This window comes from Lissotriton vulgaris, chromosome 6 (genome assembly GCF_964263255.1).
Source record: "Lissotriton vulgaris chromosome 6, aLisVul1.2, whole genome shotgun sequence".
NCBI lineage: Eukaryota > Metazoa > Chordata > Amphibia > Caudata > Salamandridae > Lissotriton > Lissotriton vulgaris.
The window spans coordinates 1140107345-1140133856 of record NC_141694.1 but is presented as its reverse complement, the minus strand read 5'-3'; the positions used below and the strand labels follow the sequence as shown (position 1 = coordinate 1140133856).

Sequence of the window (26512 nt, the reverse complement as noted above, 5' to 3'; positions counted from 1 at the left end):
GACTATTAAGCTTTCCGCCCATGTGGCTGGAATCACCCCGTTAATTATTGCATTAAAAAATGTATGCAAGACGGGCACCCAAAGGTCCATATTATATTTAAAAACGTTGATAGGGACCCCGTCAGGGTCAGCCGCCTTGCCCCTGGCACTGTCCTTAAGGGCTGTACTAATATCAGCTTGAGTAATGCACCCTACTTTTGTGTTCTTTAATTTATCCCTTTATTGTCACCAGAATTAAAAATACCCTGATTGGAATCATTAAAACTTGCCTCAAAATGGGTAAGCCATTCCGTAGGGGTCCCTACCATGTCTATCTTTACAGATTGGGTGTCCTTAAAAAAAGGATGGTCAAGAGTTTTCCAGAATAAAAATGAATCTTTAAGGTCTACAGCTTTCGTCAAGTTCTCCCACACTTTATCCCGGATCTCTGATTTCCTCTGAATAAGGGCTTCTTTATATAATTTCCGTAGGGTGGGTATCTCCTCCCTATTGCGCGGGGTAATTTTTAAAGCAGACTTTAGTTCTCTATTTAATTTGGAACATTGTTGGTCGAACCACCTAGGCGAACCTGATGAAACTAAAGCGGTTACCTTGCTATTCCTTCGCAAGTTTTCTGAAATTACAGTCAAAATACCTTGAAAGGCCTCTACTATATCCAAACTCTTTGTGGATTCATCTAGACAGGTACTAATTTGATCCTTGATTTTCAAAAGGATTTTATTTGTAAAGACTTCTGGGTCTACACCTGCCCGTTTGACTAGAAATCTCATTCTCCCCCTGTGTTTTTATGTTTACTTCACGGATATCTAATTGAGGCTGTATTTCAATCAGGGTCCTCAAAGTAATTACCACGGGATGGTGGTCACTCAATAAGCTTGGGGAGACTAAACATTCAGTTACAATGGGCTAAAGACTTGTTGAAATAATGAAGTGGTCAATGCATGAGGATGATCTTGCTCTTTTAAAGGTATAAACATTACCCCTATCCTCACGCCCACTCTCTTTTAAAAACTTTTCTGTAATTTCTAAATTATACTTGAACATGAGGAAATTTATATTTTCACCATAGTTATTATGAGGGAAATGTGCAAAAGGGCTACCTAATTCCTCCTCATAACCGCATTGCTTACCAGCAATGAGATTACAAGGTTCTATATTAAAATCTCCTGCCCAAACCACAAAGCAGTCCTGGCCTACTATCTTCATAAAATGCATCAACTCTTTATCCAAAGTTATAATGACCTTGTGTCTCGAAGAGTTAAAAATATTATTATAAAAATGTATTACTATAATATCCTGCAAACATTCTACTGAAAAATATAAAAACTGGAAATTTGGCGCCTTTATGTAAGTTTTTTTTTAAAGTCAATCTAGAAGACAATGAAATAAGTACTGCTAAACCACCACTAGTCCTGCCCGAATTAGAGGGGGTAGCATTTGTTACAATAGCCTTAAACCCATTCACAAAGAACTCCTTGGTAAGCCATGTCTCCTGTATTGAAACCATATCACATTTTTCGATACTATTTAACCAGTTTGCGTCCTGCAAATTGTTCCTTACCCCAGCTACGTTCCATGTCATTATATTCAGGCATTCATACTGTAATTGACTCAGGCGGTTTATATCGGTTTCTGCACTAGGCCCTATCTTTCGTCCAATAATACTAACCTCACTACCCTCTTTATCCCGACTCATAGTCCTTACTGCATCCTACTGTAAATGTGACTTGACAGGCAGGTTAGACACAGGGGGCAGATAAGAGTAAGTAATTACATTTTCCAGCGAACTAGGAGTTATAGAGTATAGTCAATCACAATTATCTAATTCTGATATTGGAGCAAATCTATTGGCTAGAGTTAAGGGTGGAAATGGGGAATCTCTGGCTGGATCCCCGTTTATCTCTTCTGTTGTATAATGCCCTAACTGTCCGCCATCCAGTAAAATGGGGTCTATAGAAAAAACCCAATGGCAAAAGACAAATATTAAGCAATTCAGTTTGTTCTTCCTCGAGCCATTTTAGCCTGAGTACGCTATTTCTTTTATCATCGATTACCTTCTACAGAAATACGTTCTGAACTTTGTTAAACTGCCATTAAGCCAGGGGTACCAAGGAGATTTGATGCCTCGGATTCAGTTAAGTGATTGATTTAGTTCAGGAGCAGTGGCACCTTGGGTTACTTCCATCTTCCATCTCTACTAGACTGGTCATTTTTCCAAACCCTTGTGAGCTACCTATGAGGGTCTAGATTGTGAGAAATTCATAATATGAGGTAGGCAACACTGTGGAGCTGCACAGCCATGGAATATATTACCTCTAGAGGCAATTTTCATAGCAGGTGGTCTCTTGGAATCAGCAACAAAGGCAAAAAGGTGAACAGGCAGCCATTGTGGTTATTTATTTATTTATTTATTTGCGTGAAAGGGTTGCCCAATATTTTTTCCGTAACTGTAGGTGACCACTAATAATCCCAAGGAGTGGAGTCAACGACTCATCAGAGTGGAATTCTGCCTAGAAGCTTCTCGATATCAGCATCAACACCCAATTGCTGAATCTGGGGTTCTAGAAATAGCTTACAATATAACAAGTAATCTTCAACCATTCACACCAGCAACATTAGTGGTTAGGGAAAGGGCTTCTTACACCAATAAAATATGATCAAAAAAGTTGTTACAGTTTGGGGAATGGGCTCCAAATGTAACCTCACAAAGACAAGCTCTTGAGGAAAATTTTCACCTCTGAACGCCTGGGTTGAACTCTTACAGAGTCTGCAGCAAGGTGTCCTTGCACAGCTTCGTCTTTGTCTCTCGTACTTTCAATTTTATTCAAAGCTCTCACTCAGATATAAAATGGTCCAGACTAGCCGTCTAAGGTGTACACAGCTACTCAAAAAGATTAAGCAGCTGGATACTACACTCATGACACTAGACAGTTATGTGCTGTCAAGCAATATTACTTTGCAAACATAAATAGATGATGGACAGGACACTGAAACTTTTCAGACACTCAGCCCAGTCACAGATCTGGGTTGAATCCATCATCGTTCTTTAGCTCACTTCGCCAGCCCAGTTCAGACCCAGCCATATGCAAATCAGTCTTGACCCTGTTCCTCAAGGGAACAGCCCAGCCCGAACTGCCAAGCCATGCCTTCCCTGAACTGGAAACAAACATCCTGGGACCAGTTTCGGGTTAACAGCCCTCATTAGCCAGGCTAGCTTGAATCCAGTGGCAAAGTGTGCAAGGGACCCACGTCTGGGCATACCTGCCAACTTAGGGCGGAAAAAGCAAACACAACGCAATATTACTTTCTAACAGCATACATAAACATTACAGTTTGAAATGTGGCATGGCATTCAGAATCAGAAGTGATGTGCCAGATTAACAAAGTGAGTTTACCTCTGCAGAGTAAACCTTTGTAGTATAGGATTCTCTCAGGCACCAGTCAGCCAAATCAGTGCATATTTTATTGTATATGTAATTATTCACAATCACTATACAATAGGATTACAAGGCTCTTGGGATGGCACTATCTCAATCTCACATTTTAATTCGAATCAGATTTATATGTTTTTTAGTGGTGCGAAGCAGAAGACTATTGCAACACATGATGGTTTAGCTATTATCGGAGGGTGATTGGTTTACATTTATAGCAATGGTCTCTGGACTGAGGACAGGGGGTGGGCAGAGGTGGTGGGTGCAGTGAGAGTCCCTGTGGGCAGCAGTCCCAGGAGGATGGCCCCGTCTAGCAGTAGTAATTAGCAGAAACCACATGTGGAGTCTGCGTAAGGGCACGTTAAGTAAAGGCTGCTGTTTACTCTCTCCAAATGTGAAACCATCGATCTCGCAAGCTTTAGAGGAAAGTCTTCATAAGGAACAAAAATCTACTTGTTTCATATTTTATAATGTTGTATAAGAGCTTCAATGTTGGTGTAAAATTAAGTAATTCTTACTTCTTTGTTGAGTAATCTTTCTGCGTTTGCGCCTGCAACTTACCCAATTCACTCTTAAAATATTCAAGTATTTCAAAATTCCAGCACCTATATGCCGCATATCTCTGGTACATATCAAACATCTCCGATGTGAACAGCATTGCTTCTTGTCCGCCCACCCCAGCATTTACTTCCATGATCAAGTCACTTTCATCTATTTCTTCAGAGGGGACCAAGACCATGATAATCTGCAAATAACAAGACACAAATATGAAATTCTGCAAGGAATGCCACAATACAATCTATGAGAATCTGGTAAATGGGCTGGGTTGCATTTAACATAAGATGATGCTTATTCAGAATACTACAAGCAGGCTGATGTCGTCTGCCTGGTAATTAACGTGAAAGCTTTGATCATTCCTACAACAGAATTGTCTATTGATTATCAGGCTAATCATTCTATGTAGTTAATATATGCCAGTAAGAACTGCTGTGCAAAGGTCAAAAAGTGCTGGTGGACCACTCTATAAACATCTACCACATGGCAATCATGTTGTCCACTATCCTGTGGCGCCACTTTAATGTTGGTTTGTGAGACACCATATCCAAGGAGGGATAGTTACAACTCCTCCCTAAATTGTTTGTTAGCAGATCTTTAGAAAGACCCTGGTGCAGAAGATAGCTGAGCCCAGCGTTTCCTTTTGGTTGCTTGTTATGTGTTAAAGTAAAACCTCAATGACGCCAAGAGGCCACTAACCTTCAGACCTTAAAATAATATGAGCTGTTTTTTTTAGGGTGATGTGATTTACTGGCATTATGCTTGCAGCCCTGGCAGACATATCAAGCAAAAGGTCTGCGTATCCCTGCCTCAAATTCTATGTCAGGACGGAGGCGCCAATTATGCTTTTCTCAATTTCTTTACTGAACACAGCAGCCAATAAAAACACAGCAAAGAAAACAAAAAACTACACTACCCATAAGCACTGGGTAACCATAGAGTACATAGAAGGTATATAATGAGTCATAGAGGTTCCAACTTCCTCTTTCTTTGCTGCTCCGCAGCCAGTTAAGTGCTCTTTCCTTATTTACTTGCTATTTTGCCTTAATTCATGTTAATATTGTGCACGCTTTGTATTTCACTGCAGCGTTATTGCTATATGCTAATTTGAACCTGCCGGTTCGCGTGTTACCGCTATTGCCTTCGACACTTTACAGTTTATTTATTTATTCAAAGTTTTATATAGCGCGAACAAGATCCTTACAGATATCAGAGCGCTTCACAATGGCAGGGTAGGGGCATTGTTGTTGTTTCGCCGCTTCTCGGAGTCGGCTGCGGGGGCGTGTGCTCACCCCCCGGTTGCAGGCTTGCTTCTTGCGCCTGTTCTTTTGTTGGGGAGCGGGGCTGAGTGACGCGGGTCCTGCTCGCGCGTCTCCCATTTTCGACAGGTTCATTCGGCGCATGCGCAGTCCACCAGCTGTTCTCGCGTTGCTGTCGGCGGTGGTACTGCGCATTTGTTCCTGAGAGAATTTCTGACAGGACGTCCAGCGCTCGAGTGTCTCTTCGGAGTGGAGTTGAATTGGCTTCTGCCTTTGCCCTTATTCCTGTCGTTAGGCCCCTGACGCCCTAGTGCTCTTTGAATTCCCTGGGGTTGTAAAATGATTGCAGAGGCTTTGCCTAGAGTGTCTTAAGCAAGCCCTCCCTCCACATTCTAATATTTATTTTGACAGGTTATTCCTGTTCATTGGCTTGCTTTGGGGCTACACTCCCCCTGAAGTGCCCTTTGGGTGTCAATATATTTTTCGCCTCCTCTTGGGCATATCACCTCTCCAGGAGGTCAGAATGGCAGAGTATTATCAGGATGAGGACGCATATTACTACGCTGAGGAAGAGCGCGCGGGCTCTGAGGGTACTGAATTTATGGACCAAGCTTTGTATTACGCTATAGCCCCTCTCAAGAGACATTTGGCTGAATATGCTACTCAGCAGGGTTGGATTCCTTCTTCAGGTCGGTCCAAGAAATCCCCTAAAAATCCTCAAAGCAGATTTTATAAAATTGGCTAAAAATCTGTCCACCGCCAAGTCTTCCAAAAGATCTGCCACGTCTTTTCAGACACATCAAGCCTCCACCGTGAATGAAGACTCGTCTTCAACTGATTCTTCTTCGGACCCAGTGGTGCCGCCTCCCAAGAAGATGGCTCGCAAAGAGCATTTCGTCGATGCCTCTTCTACCCCACAAGTATTAACCTTTGAGCCAGATGACATTATCCACCCAAACTCTTCAGCTTGGCTTCCCTCACCAGAGGTTACTGAATATGTGCCAGCACATATTAGTCGTCCCTTCGAGAAAGATGTTCGCGCCAGGCTGCGATCTGAGTGTCCCCGCCCAGACCTGGCGGACAAGTTGGCTGAGACTCCTGAGGTAGATCCATCCATGGTTACATATATGCGCAAGTATGCCAAAGACCCGAAGAAAGGTCTGGATAGGTCGTGGAGGTCCTGCCAGGACAAATTACTCGATCTCTTGGGTCCTTTGACCAAAATTTTGGATTTGGCCTATTCTGCGAAAAATTCTAATTCACTTATTGATCCCGATGAGTTAGCTGGGTGGTCTCAAAGGGCTATATGCATTTTAGGTAATGCAAATTGCGCCCTGTCCTGTGAGCGCCGTCGCTCGATTCTAATGAAATTAGACCCTAAATTAACAGATCTTGCATCTTCCGAATCAGGCCCTTTGGCACACGGTTTCCTTTTTGGTCCTCCATTCCTGAAAGAACTCACTAATTTCGTTGCGACCTTTAGTGGGCTTGACAAGGCGCAATCAAACCTGTGCCGTGCCTTTCGTCCGGCCGGGGAGGCAACCAACCTGCTCAACGAGGAGGCCAGTCCCAGAGAGGTGGAGCCCAGGACAACTATGGCTCTGGAAAAACCAGATTCTACCCCTCTCGCAAGGGTAGAAACAACTACGGCACAGGCGGCTACGGAGGTGCCCAGGGAAGACGTCAAGATTCCTCCAACTCAGGTGAGCTTAATTCTGGCATCCGAGGTTTTGGGGGGCAGACTGAAGTATTTTCTACGCAATTGGCAGCTAATCTCCAGGATGCTTGGGTGTTGGAGACGGTGCAAGGATTCAAACTAGAGTTCTACGACCGCCCTCTCCAACACCGCCTTCCTTTACCCCATGTTTTTTCCCAACGAGATCAAGACTTCATCTCCGCAGAAGTCGAGTCCCTTCTGACGAAAGGAGCCATCCTTCCATCTTCCCGTCATCCTGACGGTTTCGTCAGCAATATATTTCTAGTGGAGAAAAAAGGGGGAGGTTCCCATTTAGTCTTAAACCGCAAAGATTTCAACGGTGGGGTTGTATACCGTCATTTCAAGATGGAAGGTATCCATCTTCTTCGAGCTCTTCTTCGAGAGGGGGACTGGATGGTCCGTTTGGACCTGAAAGACGCCGATCTGTCTGTTCCGATATATGCTCCCCACCGTCGCTTTCTTCAGTTTCAATGGTTGGGGAAATGGTTTGAGTACACGGTACTCCCCTTCGGTCTTTCTTCCGCTCCATGGTGCTTTACGAAGCTCATGAGACCGGTAATGGAATCTTTGCGGGTCTGGGGAGTCCGTTTGATTGTGTATCTGGACGATATTCTTTTGATGGCTCATTGCCCCCTTCTTCTGCAACTTCATTTACAATGGTCCATCGATCTATTGCAATCTCTAGGTTTTCTTATCAATCCTCTGAAGTCAGACTTTCAACCCTCGCAGAAGATGGGTTTTCTAGGTTTCAGCATCGACTCAATAGCTTGTCAGCTTCTTCTTCCAGGTCAGAAGATCAGAGCGATCAAAAGGGAGTTGCGTCTGGTCTTGTCCAAGCAACTGGTCTCTTTGCGGACTGTGGCTCGGATTGTAGGTCTCCTTTCCTCTTCAATCCAAGCCATATTTCCGGGTCCCTTACATTATCGCGCCCTTCAGCGCCTCAAGATCAGACATCTACAGAAGGGCCTTCGCTAACCGGATCTCATCCCCCTGTCGGAGGATGCTCGTTGGGAAATGTTGTGGTGGCTAGACCACATGGAATCCTGGAACGGTAGAGCGCTGTTCGGGAAGTCTCCAGACATCATTATCGAGTCCGATGCAAGCCTTTGGGGATGGGGAGCCCGGTGCGGTTCTCTGACGACAGGGGGCCGTTGGTCCCGGGAGGAATTATCCCTCCACATCAATTGTCTAGAGCTTCTTGCGGGCTCTTTGGCGATCCGCTGTCTTTCCCCTCAAGCGACGAACTGTTGCATTCTACTCCGCATGGACAACATCTCAGCGGTGAGATATGTCAACAACCTTGGGGGCCCAAACTCCTTTTGGAGATCGCCAAGGACTTTTGGCATCTTTGCTTACAACGCCAGATCACGATTATTGCAGAGTACCTTCCAGGTCACGACAATCTAGTGGCGGATTGGAATTCCCGTCACCTCCGAGATTACAGTGACTGGCGTCTCCACCCTCGAGTGTTTCGGACCTTGTTCCGGGTTTGGGACCAATGCCACTTGGATATATTTGCCTCTCGCCTGAACAAACAGCTTCCACTGTTTTACAGTTGGCGTCCGGATCCGGAGGCTCTGGCCACGGATGCCTTCCTCCAGTCTTGGCCTCCTCACCTGTGCTATGTGTTTCCCCCTTTCATGATGATTCCCAGGGTTCTGGCCCGCACGAGGCGTTTTCTCTCAGATCTGATTCTCATCACTCCCCTTTGGAGGGCTTAGGCGTGGTTTCCAGTTCTTCTGGAGATGAGTTGCTCTCCGCCGCTCCTTCTCCCCAACAGGTGGAACCTGTTGCTGGACCCTCTTCTGCAGCCCCACCCTCTCATTCTATTGGGTCATCTCAGTCTTGTAGCATGGCGGATTTCGGGGGACGCTGGCAAATCGCAGGCCTTTCTTCTGACGCTGCCCGATTTATCGGCGAAGCTTGGGCCCCCAACACCCACAAACGTTATTCGTCAGCTTGGAAGCGGTGGTGTGATTGGTGTACTCAGAGATCAGTGGATCCCTCTACGGCAGATGTCACCTTAGTTCTGAATTTTCTTGCTTCTCTTGCTTCTTCTGGTTTGGCATACAGGACGGTTAATAACTTTCGTTCTGCTATTTCGGCTGGTCATATTCCAATGGATTCTAAGCCTATTGGGGAACATCCTTTGGTTTCCAAATTACTCAGAGGCATCCGGATGGTAAAACCTACCTGCCCTAAGTATGTTCAATTATGGGATGTATCTGTGGTTTTACGTTTCTTGAGTTCTTGGCCTGAAAATTCATTGCTGTCTAGGAAACAGTTATCCGCCAAATTGACAATGTTGCTTTGCCTCTTGTCCTGCAAGCGTGTGTCAGATGTTCGTGCTCTGGATCTTGCCGGATGCACTTTTTCACCAGAAGGTGTTTCTTTTTCCATTTCTCGCCGTACTAAGAGTAACACATCTACTGTGTCTTATCCCTCTTTTCCACACAATCCCAAGCTGTGTGTGGTACGGTGCATTAAGGATTATGAGGGGAGTAATGCACCTTCCCGTCATGATTTGCAGGGTCAACTGCTTATAGCTTTACAAAAGCCTTTCAAACCTGTCTCCCCTGCTACCTTGGCACGTTGGGTTCGCTGGCTCATGTTTGAAGCGGGCATTGACGTTTCTGTCTTTGGCGCCCATTCTGCTCGGGGAGCTATGGCTTCAAAGGCTTTTTCCTTGGGGGTTGGCCTCCAGGATATAATGAAGGCCGCTGATTGGTCTTCGGAATCTGTTTTTAAAACTTTTTATTTTAAAACCAATTGTTGATGTTGCTTCTGTTGGGTATACACCTGTTACAACGCAACTTTTACAACTACCTACTGTTACAACGCAACTTTTACAACGCATACCATTACAACGCATTGCGCTGGGGGGCGCTCTAGGATAGGGAATAAGTATAATTTACTATCCAACAACTTCCCTAGTGTCCACGGGGACTGGAGTTAGAATAGTAAATTATACTTACCACTATCCAGCACCTCAAAGCGCTATGCGTTGTAATGGTATGCGTTGTAATGGTCGCGTAGGTAGTCGTAATGGTATGCGTTGTAACATGGTACATCCCTTCTGTTGTGGTGGATAAGCTTTGAACAAGCATAATCGGAGCCTCCGTCCTGACATAGAATTTAAAATTTGCTAACATTCGTGCCAAGAATTTTCAATTCTATTAAGGACAGGAGGCGAGGATTATCCCACCCTTATTGACAGTATAGGCATTGTATTGTTGTATGCATTTTTAATATTCTGTGATGTTCTTGATTATATGAAGTTTCCCGCCCTATGTTACTTTGCATTCCTTCCTTTTGGAATGGCCTTTACCCCTCTGCTTTTTATTTCCTCCAGGCTCCGACCTAATATACCTTCTATGTACTCTATGGTTACCCAGTGCTTATGGGTAGTGTAGTTTTTTGTTTTCTTTACTGTGTTTTTATTGGCTGCTGTGTTCAGTAAAGAAATTGAGAAAAGCATAATCCTCGCCTCCTGTCCTTAATAGAATTGAAAATTCTTGGCACGAATGTTAGCAAATTTTAAATTCTGTGGGGGCTTTGTCAAGTGCAGAGGAATAGGGGGATGTAAAAAAAGGTCCAGCTGATCATAACAAATAATGTCACGAGCAGAGGATGTCATTTCAGCATCTGATTCATAAGAGCTGAATAAAGGAGAAGAACATGAATGGGTGTTCTCTCATCCCACAAGAACCACATTTTGGGGGGCAAGTAAGTAACCTAGAAAGTTATGGTCTGCAATGCTTTTTGCATTATTCATTCACCTGGTAAACCTGGAACCCAATTAGACATCTTCTAACACAAAATATTATTTGCTGTCCAGGGGCCTTCATCAGAGCAGTTGCTCTTCGAAGGCTTGCATAGGATCATCAGGAGACAATGAAATAAAATGTCGAGTTTAAGGAAACACATTAAATAAATATACAAAACGTGAATCAACAAAATAAGCAAATCAAATTGAGGTTGCAGATCAATGGATAACATGAGAAAATTACCTATCAGGGGAGGGAAAAAAGAAGAAAAGGAAAAGAAAATTAATTTGAGTGCAAAAGCTAATTCTCAAAAGGGGCCCAGTTCTTAGATGCCACTAAGCGCCTTCTACAACCCCTCAGCAGATACACTGATGATTCCAGTTCATACCATGCGAGCATCCTAGCTTTCCAGTGACCAAAAGTGGAAGCCACTAGACTTAGCCACTGCGATGTTATGCATAATCGAATCATTGCCATTGCAATAAAAAGGAATGATCTGGCATATCTTGTTCTATCAGCAGCACTTGAGTATTCATAGCCCGTTATAATTAAGTCCGGTGAGATCTTAACCGGAATTTGGAGTACCTGATTGATAAAAACCTCAATTTCCTTCAAAAATAAGCTCAGACTAGGGCATAAATTAAACACATGAATCGCATCCGCAGCGGAAAAATATACATCTAGAACAAAAGTCCCCTCTACCACTACTCCATCTAGCGATCTTGGCAGGGGTATGGTATAAGTTAAACATGGCCATGTAACTTTGGGTGCGCAAAGTGCCTGAGACTAGGACACATCTGGCTAATTCAAGCGGCAGTTTTAGATCTACTGTTGGGACACCAAATTTATCGGCCCACTTGATATTATGAATGTCCCGATCGTCCGGGAGTTCAGAAAAGAGATATTGATAAAGTGCACTTATTGTGTTTTTTTTTCTAATCAGTTCAACTAAAATAATCTTATCGTATAGGGTAGGATTTCAACAAAGATTCTTGTCCAAAAAGCTCCTAACCTGTAAATATTTGAAAAAGTCATTAGAATGCAACTGGAACTTATCCTTCAAAATAGGGAAAGAGGCCATCTGACCATCCTGGGCAAGATCGCCAATTTCCTTCAGGCCCATAGAGCGCCATTTAGTCATTATCCCGTCCTGGAATATTGATGGTAACAGACCCAAGGCACTAAATGGGGTATAGAAATTGAGCTTTGAAATAGCCATGCGAGAGCGGATTTTCTGCCAGATATAAAACAGAGCCCAACAAACCTTACATTTTGTTTTCTTAAAATAACTTGGTTCTACAACACGCGTTAGCTCTTGGTGATGCTGCTAAGGGAGTCCTAAGTCGTAGATGGATGGACTAGTGCACAAAGGAATATCGGCCTTATCGCCCACCAAAGTTGAGCCAAAATGTTGTATCATAGCAGCCCAATAATAATATAGCAAGTTGGGAACTGACCAACCCCCCCATTCCCTAGGGAGATGGGTCCACTTCGCAGCTCATCTTGCCCTGCGGTAGCCCCATAAAAACCGCTGACATATTCTTTCTGCTCTGATCAATGTTGCCTGAGGGATCAAAAGAGGGATGGACCTAAAAAAATATAAACATTTTGGAATAACTATAATTTAAGACGTTACACAACGTCCATAGAGGGACAAGCGCAAGTGATCCAACCTCTTGAGTTTAATATGCAGGGAGTCGATAATAGGGAGATAGTTTAAATCCGAAATCTGATCCACCTCGGGGGAAATTTGTACCCCCAAATAGGTAGCTTCCGAAGCAACATAGACCTGCGAGGGGGGCATGCCTGCTGACTGCATAACTTGAATTTTTGTTATGTTTAGCTTGTAACCAGACATGGCCCCAAATTGACCTGCGAGAATCTCTAGGGCTGTGAAAGAGGATCCAACATCATCAGTTAGTACAACGATATAATCGGCATAAACCAATGCCTTATATTCCAACCCCTGAACCCTGACTGGAGAGATACCCTGGTATGTTTCGATCATATTAAGAAAAGGCTCGATAAATAGGGCAAATAGCAGGGGGGAGCAGGGGCAACCTTGTCTGGTTCCCCTGCTGATGGTAAAATACCCTGACTCTTTCCCTCAGATACGGATTGCCGCAACTGGGGAGATATAAAGTGCTTGAAGGGCCTGGATGAACTCAACAGCGAACCCTTTCCAGCGCAATACAGCCCACAGGAACCCCCAGGAGACCCTGTCAAACGCCTTCTCGGCGTCCAACAGGATCACCCCGAGGGAGGAACCCGTGGCTTGTGCCCAGTTAAGTAAAGCAATAACACGCCAAATGTGATCGGTTGTGTCCCTGCCGGGAAAATGAACCCATGTTGGCAGATTGAAACTAAAGGAGCTATAACCTGTGCTAATCTAAAAGCAAGGATCCTCGAATAGATTTTACTATCGGTGTTAATAAGTGCTATTGGCCGATATGACGAGGGATTTAGCTCATCCTTGCCTTTCTTCTTAAATAAAACAGTGGCCCGTCGCCAGGAATCCGGAATAACACCGGCCTGTGCAGCCCTGAAGACAGCAAGCAGATCCTGTCGCAATACTACCAAAAAAGTCTTATAGAATTGTAGATGAATGAGATAAGGGCCGGCAGCCTTGCCATTAGCCAAAGATTTAATTGTGTTTTCCACCTCTTCCCAGGTGATAGGTACCGAAAGTGCTTCGTTTTGTTCTATAGTTACCCTAGGGGTGTCTATGGACTGCAAAAATTCCTCTAGACCAGCCTGGTTTTGAATAATACTAGGCTCCTCAGTGTAGAGACTAGAATAGAATTTCACGAAAACACCAATGACACCACTTGGGGTCTCCTGAATACAGCCCTGTTGATCCCTCACTCGGAGAATCCGGTTTGCCACAGCCCTTTGCTGTAGTCTCTTAGCCAAGACCCCGCCAGAATTCTCACATAATTCGTAAATGGAGGTTCGAAATTGGATATACTTGGCTGCAAGATCCTAGTAGAGAGGATCAAGCAGGTTAGATTTTAATATGGCAACCACCTTCTGACTGTGGGACAGCTTATGGCCTAACCAAATATTAGTGCTCAGCTCAAGTTCTGCTAATCGCAGCTCATCAAGCCTGTTTTTAATCTGGCCCTGTGCAATCTTCCAGCGGTAAGATGCAAAACGTTTTGTTTCTCCGCACAGCGCAGCTTTAAATGCATCCCAAGCCACACAGTCCGGGGCGGTCCCCCTATTAATATCCATGAATTCTAAAATCCAGGAAGCCATATGATCCTGATATTGCTGATCTAAGAAAAGCTTCCTCTCAAAAGTCCATGACCTGAACTGTTTGCTGGGGCGATCCCATAAGAGGTCAACAGTTATAGCATTATGATTGGATAGGGTCCTTGGAGCCACCTCGATTTTGGCAGTCCCAACACACTGATCGGACAAAAAGACATAATCAAGACGGACCATTTTATTATGTGGAATAGAATGAAATGTATATCCATCCTCGTCTTGATGATGATAATGCCATACATCCGTCAGGCCATGTTCCACAACTAGAGTTTGCAAAACCTTAAACACACGAGGCTTCCTACCTAAATAGTTACGATGAGGTATCAGATTAGTTTGACTGACTAAATTAATATTAAAATCCCCGCAAAGAATCATTGGTCGTAGCCATTCCACTAGTTCCATATTTAAATTTCTAAGAACCTCCGGGTCGTCTAGATTGGGACCATATATTGAGCAGACCGAGAGAGGGCAATTATTTACCAGTATTTCAACAATCACCCACCTGCCTGCATTGTCCTCTTTAGCTCTTTTAAAACAACCAACCCCTTTCTTTAACAAAATAGCGACACCGCTAATCATGGAAGTCTGACGGGAACACGCCACTAGCTCATACCCAGGGAGTCTTAGAAACCCACGATTACTCCACGGAATGTGGGTCTCCTGCAGACACATTAAATCGACCTGCATAATTTGTAGGATCTTACAAAAAATCCTACGCTTTTTCTCATCATTCAACCCGCAGATATTCCATGTGCCACATCGCAATCTATCCCCCCCCATTCAGAAGCAACATAAGATAACACTCGCCACGACCCAAAATCCTGATAAGCCTGATATTCGACCTAATGAGCCTGAACTCACAAAACATTCTGATCAGTGTGACATATAACATGTTTCCACTACTCAACCGTAATCCTGAGATCAAGACCAGCCTCCTGAACACCCCCCACCACCACAGCACCCCCCGACCTCCTACCCACATCCCAACCAAGACCTGCCCCACCCCACCCCAAACCCCTCACCCCACATGTAGAGCAGCAGGACCATGGTCCTTATGACGGTTAGGTTGGTGATCACCCCGTTCCCCTGGATCCGGTTCCCCCTGTTGCAAAATTGAAAGGCTGACCCTAAACACTAAACAAGCCAAAGACCCAAAGATTTACAAGTAAATCCCTTTGATCGGGTCAGCTTATTCTACTATAGCTTAGCTACACAGGCCCTACCCCAATTAATCAGTCATATAAAGCAATACTTATTAGATAGAGTCCAGAAAGTCCTTGGCCAGTATCGCCGACGAAAAGTTCTTAGTTTGACCTTTGGAGATTACTTTTAGCTTGAATGGGAAAAGTAAAAAAGCCTAGGCACCCTTTGCCTGAAACAATGCTATCAACTGGTGAAGGTGCCATCTTCGTTCCACTGTTGCCAGGCAGAAATCAGGCCGAGCAAAATACTGACATCCCTTCCCAGCCGCTTCTTATCAGGTCTGGCCAGATCAAATATTTTCTCATGGGCTAGAAAATTATTAAAACAAATCAGGATTGCTTGTGGCAATATGTTATTTGTACTGAAAAAAGGAGTGGTTCCACTCCTCGCCGGGTGCACAGCTATAATGTTTAAGGCATCACAAAATATGCCACCAAATGAGTCATTTGTTTTCTTCTTTATTTTTCATCACAATCATCAAAACTTTTATTCATTCTTCTAATTTTTTCTTAATTTTGCACATGTCACAAGGGGGAACGCTTACATTTTTGCTGAACTCTAAATGAGGCAGAAATGCTAATCCAAGCCTTCTTCTGCGCCACGAAAGCATATGTAAGTTTTGTTCATGTCCATAAAACTCATATACCCAATGCATTTCGGGCCTTTTATTTGGCCCTTCGTCAGGGGTTATCTACAATGCAAAATACATGATTTAGTCTATGTTTTACTCAATTCAATTACACCTCAAATACAAATAACAAAACATGGCTGTCTCATAAACCAACGTTTTCCCGCTAATAAACGTAGCGTAATGCTACACATTTCCATGAATACCTCTACTCTCCTCCATGCCTTTCCATCTTCGTGTTCTTCCCCATGTGCTCTGAAACCTTCCCCTCCAACATTCATTCTCCCCTCATCACCCCTTTAAAATACTCCTTCCCCTACGCGCCTCCTTCCATATGACGGTGTTCTATTGTAAAATACACACTCTCCCACTCGTTCACCATTATGACTTGTGCGTACCTGTTCACAAAATGCCTACGTTCTCATTCTTTCGTCTGCTTCCGCATCGAACCGGTATTAAACTCCTATGTTTCATACTGTGAACCCACCTACTTAAAGCTAAAGTTGTTTCCGCCCTTCTAATACACCTGTGTGCAATTGGTCCGTCTTTTTCTTCCCACGCTGCTGTTACACCCTCTCCACTTAATCACCGCCAACAAAACCCATGGTGCACCTCATGTAAAAACCTCTCCTAAATATCCGGCATCCTTAATCCTGAAACAAACATTACGATCTTCACCATCTCACTATGTATTCATCGTTAATACACCGCCCTCCCGCAGATGTTAAACTCACGTTAGTCATTTGCCTCGATATACGAGGTATTTGTTATATGTCCCCAAGATTTGAGTGTTCTCATTGCATTACCAATATTAAAACATATGTCGTCCTCTATGTATCATGCATGATTCATAAATCTTATGAAAGCAGTTATGAACAAATGATTAAACCATTGTCCCTCTTGTGACGTTTTTAGTCCTTTATCAAATTTTATCCAGTTTCTTCGATGGGTGCTCCTAGGTCGTTGGGCTGAAAAATGTCGAACTGCACTGAATAAATGACACGGTGCACACCTTTTCTTCCAATTTTGTTATGTTAATCTCTTTGTTCTCTTCTATCGCGTGACACTCCCCGGGAAACGCGGACAGCCCTGCCACGTTGTCATAACTGCTTTCATAAGATTTATGAATCATGCATGATACATAGAGGACGGCATATGTTTTAATATTGGTAATGCAATGAGAACACGCAAATCTTGGGGACATATAACAAATACCTCGTATATCGAGGCAAATGACTAACGTGAGTTTAACATCTGCGGGAGGGCGGTGTATTAACGATGAATACATAGTGAGATGGTGAAGATCGTAATGTTTGTTTCAGGATTAAGGATGCCGGATATTTAGGAGAGGTTTTTACATTAGGTGCACCATGGGTTTTGTAGGCAGTGATTAAGTGGAGACGGTGTAACAGCAGCGTGGGAAGAAAAAGACGGACCAATTGCACACAGGTGTATTAGAAGGGCATAAACAACTTTAGCTTTAAGTAGGTGGGTTCACAGTATGAAACATAGGAGTTTAATACCGGTTTGATGCGGAAGCAGACGAAAGAATGAGAACGTAGGCATTTTGTGAACAGGTACGCACAAGTCATAATGGTGAACGAGTGGGGGAGTGTGTATTTTACAATAGAACACCGTCATATGGAAGGAGGCGCGTACGGGAAGGAGTATTTTAAAGGGGTGATGAGGGGAGAATGAATGTTGGAGGGGAAGGTTTCAGAGCAAATGGGAAAGAACACGAAGATGGAAAGGCATGGAGGAGAGTAGAGGTATTCATGGAAATGTGTAGCATTACGCTACGTTTATTAGCGGGAAAACGTTGGTTTATGAGACAGCCATGTTTTGTTATTTGTATTTGAGGTGTAATGGAATTGAGTAAAACATAGACTAAATCATGTATTTTGCATTGTAGATAACCCCTGACGAAGGGCCAAATAAAAGGCCCGAAATGCATTGGGTATATGAGTTTTATGGACATGAACAAAACTTACATATGCTTTCGTGGCGCAGAAGAAGGCTTGGATTAGCATTTCTGCCTCATTTAGAGTTCAGCAAAAATGTAAGCGTTCCCCCTTGTGACATGTGCAAAATTAAGAAAAAATTAGAAGAATGAAAAAAAGTTTTGATGATTGTGATGAAAAATAAAGAAGAAGAAAACAATTGACTCATTTGGTGACATATTTTGTGATGCCTTAAACATGATAGCTGTGCACCCGGCGAGGAGTGGAACCACTCCTTTTTTCAGTGCATTTTATTCAAACAACGTGGCAGGGCTGTCCGCATTTCCCGGGGAGTTGCACGCGATAGAAGAGAACAAAGAGATTAACATAACAAAATTGGAAGAAAAGAAGGTGTGCACCGTGTCATTTATTCAGTGCAATATGTTATTTGTGCCAGAAGGACCAGAAGACTGCCTCTTCTTAAATGGGAACCGATGTGCCCGCTGTATTTCAAGACTCCAATCCCATTGCGTGACTTCTGGGAAGGCCTTGGTAAATAGTTCTACTATAAACTGTGTAACATCCTCGTCTTCTTTGCCTTCATCAATTCCAAGGATCCTTAAATTATTTCTTCTGGCCCTATTTTCTAAGTCCGTAAGTTTCCAAAGGATATCCTTGCGTTGCTCCTTGATCTCAATTGTGAGTCCCATCTGGGCTGCTACTGCATCTTCAAGGACAGAAATCCGCTCCTCAGCTTCACCGATCCAGGAAGCAATGTCTGTGCATGTTTTCACAACCCTTCGAAGAGAGTTTGGCATTCTGCGACAAGCCCCTTGTGTATGCACATTCTCCTGCCGCGTTTCCTCTCTATGCGTGATGATAGATTGTAGACAGTGTGACTTCCTCCGGAGAGTCCATTACATAATCTGGGAGGGTGGCAGGTTTAGCTACATTCCTTGCTGTAGGCTGGTCCAATGCCACTGAGACGGAGCCTGTGTCATTTGCTGTCACCAGAGGGAGAACTTTAGATTTAAGAACCTTACGAGCCCTACCGAAACCCCCAGTTGTAATCTCATCCTTAGAAGCCTCGCTGAGGCGCCAGTCCCCAGACTCACTATCAAAGTCTGACCATTCTAACTCAGCACCCTCATCTGCCGATGAGGCAGAGTGGCCCGACATAGAGTAACATTTATCAGTAGCTTTGGTGCTCTCAGACTCCCTTGTGTCTGAAGTAGCTTCCATAGGGAGGTCAGTGAAATGAGGAAGCAGTAATTTAGTATTCAACTCCGGGACAGCAGTTGGTTGCATGACTGACTGAACTGCATTTCCCAGAGTGCCTTGGGAAAGGGAGGCAGAAACAGCAGAGATCGAGTCGCTCAATAAATGCACATGTGAAGTCCTCAAATCTCTGCTCCCTTCGGCCAGAACTGAGTTTTCCTTTAAACTGACAGCTGCAGCTTGTGATAGTGATAGACAGATTGAAGAAGGATCTGACAGAAACCAACCTGCCGCTATCGCCACCACCCTCACTATTATCAATTGGGCCAAGAGTTACTTGCGGCATTTAAGGCGGTTGTGGCGACAAAGAAACAAGAACTGCCTCCCCCTCCTTACCAGTACAAAAGGGGGTGGTGATGGACGGAGCATCTGAATCAATCAAACACTCACACCCAGTCAAAAGATCTGGGTTTAATCCATCACCGTTCTTTAGCCCACTCTGCCACCCCAGTTCAGACATGGCTATATGCAAATCAGTCTGACCCTGTGCCTCATGGGAACAGTCCAGCCCGAACTGCCAAGCCATGTCTTCCCTGGACTGGAAACAAGCTTCCGAGGACCGGTTTCTGGCATTCCAGCCGTCTTCAGCCCGGCTTGCTTGAATCCAGTGGCAAAGTGAGCAAGGGACTCATCCATCACCACCCCCTTCTGTCCCCCTCCTTACCGGCAATAATGTTCGCCCCTTTCAGAGAGTCCAATTGCTTCTCATCGGTTTTTACGCTGCTAGCTGCTAGCTGCTGCAGGGACTTTTTCCTTGAGGGTCCGTCGATTAAACAGGTCCGGGAGTGTCTGTCCTCCTCTGGGCGTCATGGCAGAAGCAGGCATCGATTTCAATGTGCCCGAGGCACTCCTCTTTTCGTTGGCCCCCCAGGAGCAGCCAAGCAATCTTTCCCTTCTGCCGCTGCCTCGCCAGTAGCAGTGTTCCGAGTGGAGCCATGGGTTTTTGCAAGCACCGCGGCTCCCTTTACTAACGGCTTCGGGGGCATGCTTGTGGCTACAGCCGAACTACCGTGATCCGCCAGAGAATCGCTCAGGTAGATCTGCCTAAGCGCAGACGTGGACGTGGACGGGCAGGAACAGGAGCGAGCCGCGATACGCCAGACCCAGAACAGCTTTGCGGTGAGTCCCGCTCTTACTTGTCCGAGTCTAGAAATCAACGCCACACAGTGGAAAGAGAAAGACTGTATCGAGCGAGCTTTTGAGAACTTAAGTTTTCACACAGCCAGGGGTAGGAGCTAAACAGCCAGCCAGGGGGTAGGTGATCCTGGGAGAGCGTAGCACCAGCCTACTCGGCCGAGGTCTCGGCCGCCATCTTGCCCCCGAAACTAAAATTTCCAATGCACGAAGAGAGAGGGAACCAGTTAAAGTTAAAAATAGAAGTGAAAGGATAACTGAAGATCAGACACAATAAATCAAAAGTTAAAATGTCTAGGTGTGGTATCTGGTTCTCAGTGCTATGCATCTTTCCTGATCCTCTGCCTTCCTGTTCCATGTTGAGATGTTTCGGTTAATTTCATCTTATGGATGTATTGCATCTCTTTCCATGAAATGCTTTGTTTTCTTTCTTTGCAATTTTCCATTATGTTGTTTGCAGCATGTACACATTTATGACTCTTATGCTATGGACATGCTTGCTTCTTGTATTCATTTGGGTGCAGTTATATAAGGGTGAAGATGTGTGGTATCTGGTTCTCAGTGCTATTCATCTTTCCTAATCCTCTGCCTTGCTGCTCAGCAAGAATGGATGTGCTGTGGAATCCTGGTGCATGGGAGATAATGAAATACTAAACAGGGGGAGGTAGAGGGAAAGATCAACCAGGTTCGCCCTCCACGGCAAATTTATTCAAAAAAAGATCTGAAAAATTCAGATCCAAAGAACCTGGCTAACTTCTGGAACACGACACCTTAAGGTCTGTTTCAGAAACAGGAAGGGAAAGAAAACTTTTTCTTTATGGTCCCCTCACTCACCGGAGTTTCCTCACGGTGACATGCTTCATCATTGGGGCTTCCCAACCCAGCTGCGGGTTGAGGCGTGCTGCGACAATCGCGATTGCGAAGGAGCACTTTTATCTGAAGACTATGTGTCATGTAGTGTGAGAGAAAGGGGAAAATGAAGTGGAGTGAAGGAATTAAAAATATCCTACTAGTGGGTTAAACTAACTTTATTCCGGCCCCTAGTGGATATATTAAAAATGGGGTGATTTACTAGAGAAACTGGCTCTATTATGGAACACAGTGTCTAGTAAGCGTGTCAACTAGTTTCGAGCTGTACCCCACAGCTCTTCTTCAGGACTACAGCAGGGTCCAGCCCTGTGAGTGCCACTCCAAAACAAAAAACAAAAAGTGAAAGGTATGCCTACATAAATATTAGAATATACATACTCTTATTTTTGCAATTCTTTGGTAAATCTGTGGAGAAAAAATACTTCCAATGTTAATTGTACAATATCCATTTATCCAATGATGTTATCATATCACAATCAGCATTTTCCGTTAGATTGGTGTCTCAATGAACTCCTTAGTGATAGTGTATATACACCTTCACCCATTCCACACACTCATTTTACAAAAACCGAGTGATCTCCATATCTGAAGGAGCACCCTGCGTGCATTATCTGTGGCTATGTTTAAAAAAATCAACACACTTGTGGCATGGTCTGTGGGTCCACACACATAACAAAACAGACGAAACAAACATACAGAGGAAGAATTCGTACTTTTTAAAAGGTTGCACTGGACCTCATGGTCAATCGCGGGAAGGACATATATCCCCGTAATCACCTAGTGGTAGAGTAATTAGAGACTGTTATAGCTTCCAAATTGTTTCAATAACGATGCCTCACGCGCTTCGAAAAACGCGTTCTGAAAAGCACTTTTCCATTCTAATGGCTAGGGTAGATCTTACTTGTTACAGGGTGTCATCTCATCGGTAAACCTACTCAGCTCCCCTTCGAGACCGGCGATCGCTTTCTCACGCCGGGAGAAGTGGATGTTATACTTCCCGGTGTTCGTCTCGTTTCTTAGTGAGAAACTAGACCGCGTATGTGATAAGAAGATGGCCACTCGTATTGGAATACGACGGCGGCCATCTTTGAATTTTCGGGCTGAATATCCCATCATTGTAAATATTAGGAGATTAATCCTATGTACACATAGAGGTTATAAAGCTAATTTACCTAAGTAGGTACACTTCCTGATATTTTTACATCGTTTAGGTGGCAAAAACGGGTAATATCGTTACTGTCAGCTAAGGTAACCATTAACTTAAATTCAAGCAACATTAACCTTCGTGTATTAGATGGATATATTTATGGTAATTATTAGACTTGTTGTGCTTTTATTATGCAATAAGCGCTACTCATTACTAGGGATAAGGTAGTTCTAATTTTTAGTGGGTATGTTATTAGCAACCAAGATGATATTATACTGACAGGTTATTTATAAATCAGTATAGGGGGTTCAAAGATCAGGTTGAAAAAGGACTAGGAGAGACCTATCACAAAGTATTCTTTTACCTAGGGATGGATCATTATAAATAAAAGAAACTTATGGAACGATCGGGGGCTCTGTGTTTTTTACACATGAAGGTCTTAATCTCTCTTCCATGGGTATGTTTACAGGATGGATACTATTGATAGTGAACATAGATTTTAGGTTTGTACCCTTATCTTGCCAGTAGACACCATGGGATGTTATCATTTAGGCCTTGGGTATCTGTTTTCAGCTTGTACACCCAGCGTTGTTCTTTGTTCAGAAGGCGCTGTTCCAAGTTGTCCTGTCCGTACAGTCTTTCAAGAATTACCCATTTCATATCGTTGGGCGTATGGTTACATTCAATGAAGTGGGATATCATTTTTGTTGTAATTCTCTTCCGTCTGATATTACTTCTGTGTTCAACTATCCTAGTACTTGCCTTTCTTGTTGTCATTCCTATGTAATGCAGTTGACAGTTGCAGGTAATCATATATACTACTCCAGAAGTATTACAGTTAGTAAAGTCCTTCAGTTCCCAAGTCATGTTGTTATTGAATGTTATTCTTTTTGTGGCTTTTGTCAAATGACAGACGCTACAGTCGCCACAAGGGTAATGTCCTGTGGGTACTGTACTGATTGTTCTTTGTTTGGGATTTTTATTTACTTCTTGTGGACGGGTGTGGACTAGATGGTCTTTCAGATTTTTACTTCTTTTATGACTGAACATTGGTTTTGGTATGTCCAGACTCCCACAATTCAGAGTGCGCCAGTGTTTTCTAACAATATTTGTTACCTTGTTGGAGGCAATGTTGTAAGTAGTAATGCAAATAGGTCTCTTTTCACAGTTCTCCTTCGTGATCTTTGGCTCCAATAGTGCTTCCCTATTGTTATTAGCAGCTCGTTTTTTTGCTTTCTTCACCAAATGTGCTGGATAATGTCTATCCAGTAGTTTTTTCGTCAGGTCACTCGCTTGTTGGTTGAAATCCTCTTTGGAACTACAGTTTCGTCTCAGTCTCAAAAACTGGCCAAAGGGTAAGTTCTCTTTTAGATGTCTCGGATGAAAACTATCGAACACTAACAGGCAATTTCTTGCAGTTGGTTTGAAGTGCGTCGTAGTGCTGAGAGACAATCCATTGACCATGATGTTTAAATCCAGAAACACTAATTCTGACCTACTCATGGTGTGAGTGAATTTGAGAAAAGGGTCTTGTTGGTTTAGCCAAACCAAGAATGCTTGTGCCTCTATCTCCGTACCTTCCCAGATGAGAAGGACATCATCGATATACCTTTTCCAAAGACTCACATGTTGTTTGTGAGGATTTGAGGCGTTAAGAATTTTCCATTTCTCCAGATGGTGAACGTATAACCCCGCTACGCTCTGCGCAAAGGTAGTTCCCATGCTTGTACCATGGGACTGTCGGAATAGGGTGTCTTCGAAACGAAAAAAGTTTTCCGTTAAGGCCAGGCGGCAACATTCTAAAACGACATGGCGTGGTGTCTGATACTCCCACTCTGCTTCAAATAGAACATCTTCCAGTATCTGTAAGGTGTCGGCATGGGGTAGGCTAGTATAAAGGCGCACTCTGAACTGTGGAAGTCTGGACATACCAAAACCAATGTTCAGTCATAAAAGAAGTAAAAATCTGAAAGACCATCTAGTCCACACCCGTCCACAAGAAGTAAATAAAAATCCCAAACAAAGAACAATCAGTACAGTACCCACAGGACATTACCCTTGTGGCGACTGTAGCGTCTGTCATTTGACAAAAGCCACAAAAAGAATAACATTCAATAACAACATGACTTGGGAACTGAAGGACTTTACTAACTGTAATACTTCTGGAGTAGTATATATGATTACCTGCAACTGTCAACTGCATTACATAGGAATGACAACAAGAAAGGCAAGTACTAGGATAGTTGAACACAGAAGTAATATCAGACGGAAGAGAATTACAACAAAAATGATATCCCACTTCATTGAATGTAACCATACGCCCAACGATATGAAATGGGTAATTCTTGAAAGACTGTACGGACAGGACAACTTGGAACAGCGCCTTCTGAACAAAGAACAACGCTGGGTGTACAAGCTGAAAACAGATACCCAAGGCCTAAATGATAACATCCCATGGGGTCTACTGGCAAGATAAGGGTACAAACCTAAAATCTATGTTCACTATCAATAGTATCCATCCTGTAAACATACCCATGGAAGAGAGATTAAGACCTTCATGTGTAAAAAACACAGAGCCCCCGATCGTTCCATAAGTTTCTTTTATTTATAATGATCCATCCCTAGGTAAAAGAATACTTTGTGATAGGTCTCTCCTAGTCCTTTTTCAACCTGATCTTTGAACCCCCTATACTGATTTATAAATAACCTGTCAGTATAATATCATCTTGGTTGCTAATAACATACCCACTAAAAATTAGAACTACCTTATCCCTAGTAATGAGTAGCGCTTATTGCATAATAAAAGCACAGCAAGTCTAATAATTACCATAAATATATCCATCTAATACACGAAGGTTAATGTTGCTTGAATTTAAGTTAATGGTTACCTTAGCTGGCAGTAACGATATTACCCGTTTTTGCCACCTAAACGATGTAAAAATATCAGGAAGTGTACCTACTTAGGTAAATTAGCTTTATAACCCCTATGTGTACATAGGATTAATCTCCTAATATTTACAATGATGGGATATTCAGCCCGAAAATTCAAAGATGGCCGCCGTCGTATTCCAATACGAGTGGCCATCTTCTAATCACATACGCGGTCTAGTTTCTCACTAAGAAACGAGACGAACACCGGGAAGTATAACATCCACTTCTCCCGGCGTGAGAAAGCGATCGCCGGTCTCGAAGGGGAGCCGAGTAGGTTTACCGATGAGATGACACCCTGTAACAAGTAAGATCTACCCTAGCCATTAGAATGGAAAAGTGCTTTTCAGAACGCGTTTTTCGAAGCGCGTGAGGCATCGTTATTGAAACAATTTGGAAGCTATAACAGTCTCTAATTACTCTACCACTAGGTGATTACGGGGATATATGTCCTTCCCGCGATTGACCATGAGGTCCAGTGCAACCTTTTAAAAAGTACGAATTCTTCCTCTGTATGTTTGTTTCGTCTGTTTTGTTATGTGTGTGGACCCACAGACCATGCCACAAGTGTGTTGATTTTTTTAAACATAGCCACAGATAATGCACGCAGGGTGCTCCTTCAGATATGGAGATCACTCAGTTTTTGTAAAATGAGTGTGTGGAATGGGTGAAGGTCTATATACACTATCACTAAGGAGTTCATTGAGACACCAATCTAACGGAAAATGCTGATTGTGATATGATAACATCATTGGATAAATGGATATTGTACAATTAACATTGGAAGTATTTTTTCTCCACAGATTTACCAAAGAATTGCAAAAATAAGAGTATGTATATTCTAATATTTATGTAGGCATACCTTTCACTTTTTGTTTTTTGTTTTGGAGTGGCACTCACAGGGCTGGACCCTGCTGTAGTCCTGAAGAAGAGCTGTGGGGTACAGCTCGAAACTAGTTGACACGCTTACTAGACACTGTGTTCCATAATAGAGCCAGTTTCTCTAGTAAATCACCCCATTTTTAATATATCCACTAGGGGCCGGAATAAAGTTAGTTTAACCCACTAGTAGGATATTTTTAATTCCTTCACTCCACTTCATTTTCCCCTTTCTCTCACACTACATGACACATAGTCTTCAGATAAAAGTGCTCCTTCGCAATCGCGATTGTCGCAGCACGCCTCAACCCGCAGCTGGGTTGAGAAGCCCCAATGATGAAGCATGTCACCGCGAGGAAACTCCGGTGAGTGAGGGGACCATAAAGAAAAAGTTTTCTTTCCCTTCCTGTTTCTGAAACAGACCTGAAGGTGTCGTGGTCTAGAAGTTAGCCAGGTTCTTTGGATCTGAATTTTTCAGATCTTTTTTTGAATAAATTTGCCGTGGA

At 43.5% G+C, this 26512-nt stretch overlaps 1 protein-coding gene across 1 annotated transcript in view; it reads right to left on the bottom strand.

The window, feature by feature from the left end:
* The window catches only part of MTRF1L (mitochondrial translation release factor 1 like), a 248651-nt gene that overhangs the window by 159539 nt on the left and 62600 nt on the right, over nucleotides 1-26512 (bottom strand). The window contains exon 3 of the mRNA XM_086927223.1: nucleotides 3993-4176. Within this exon, the coding sequence (XP_086783349.1) occupies nucleotides 3993-4176 (184 nt within the window). The remainder of the gene's footprint in view (nucleotides 1-3992; nucleotides 4177-26512) is intronic.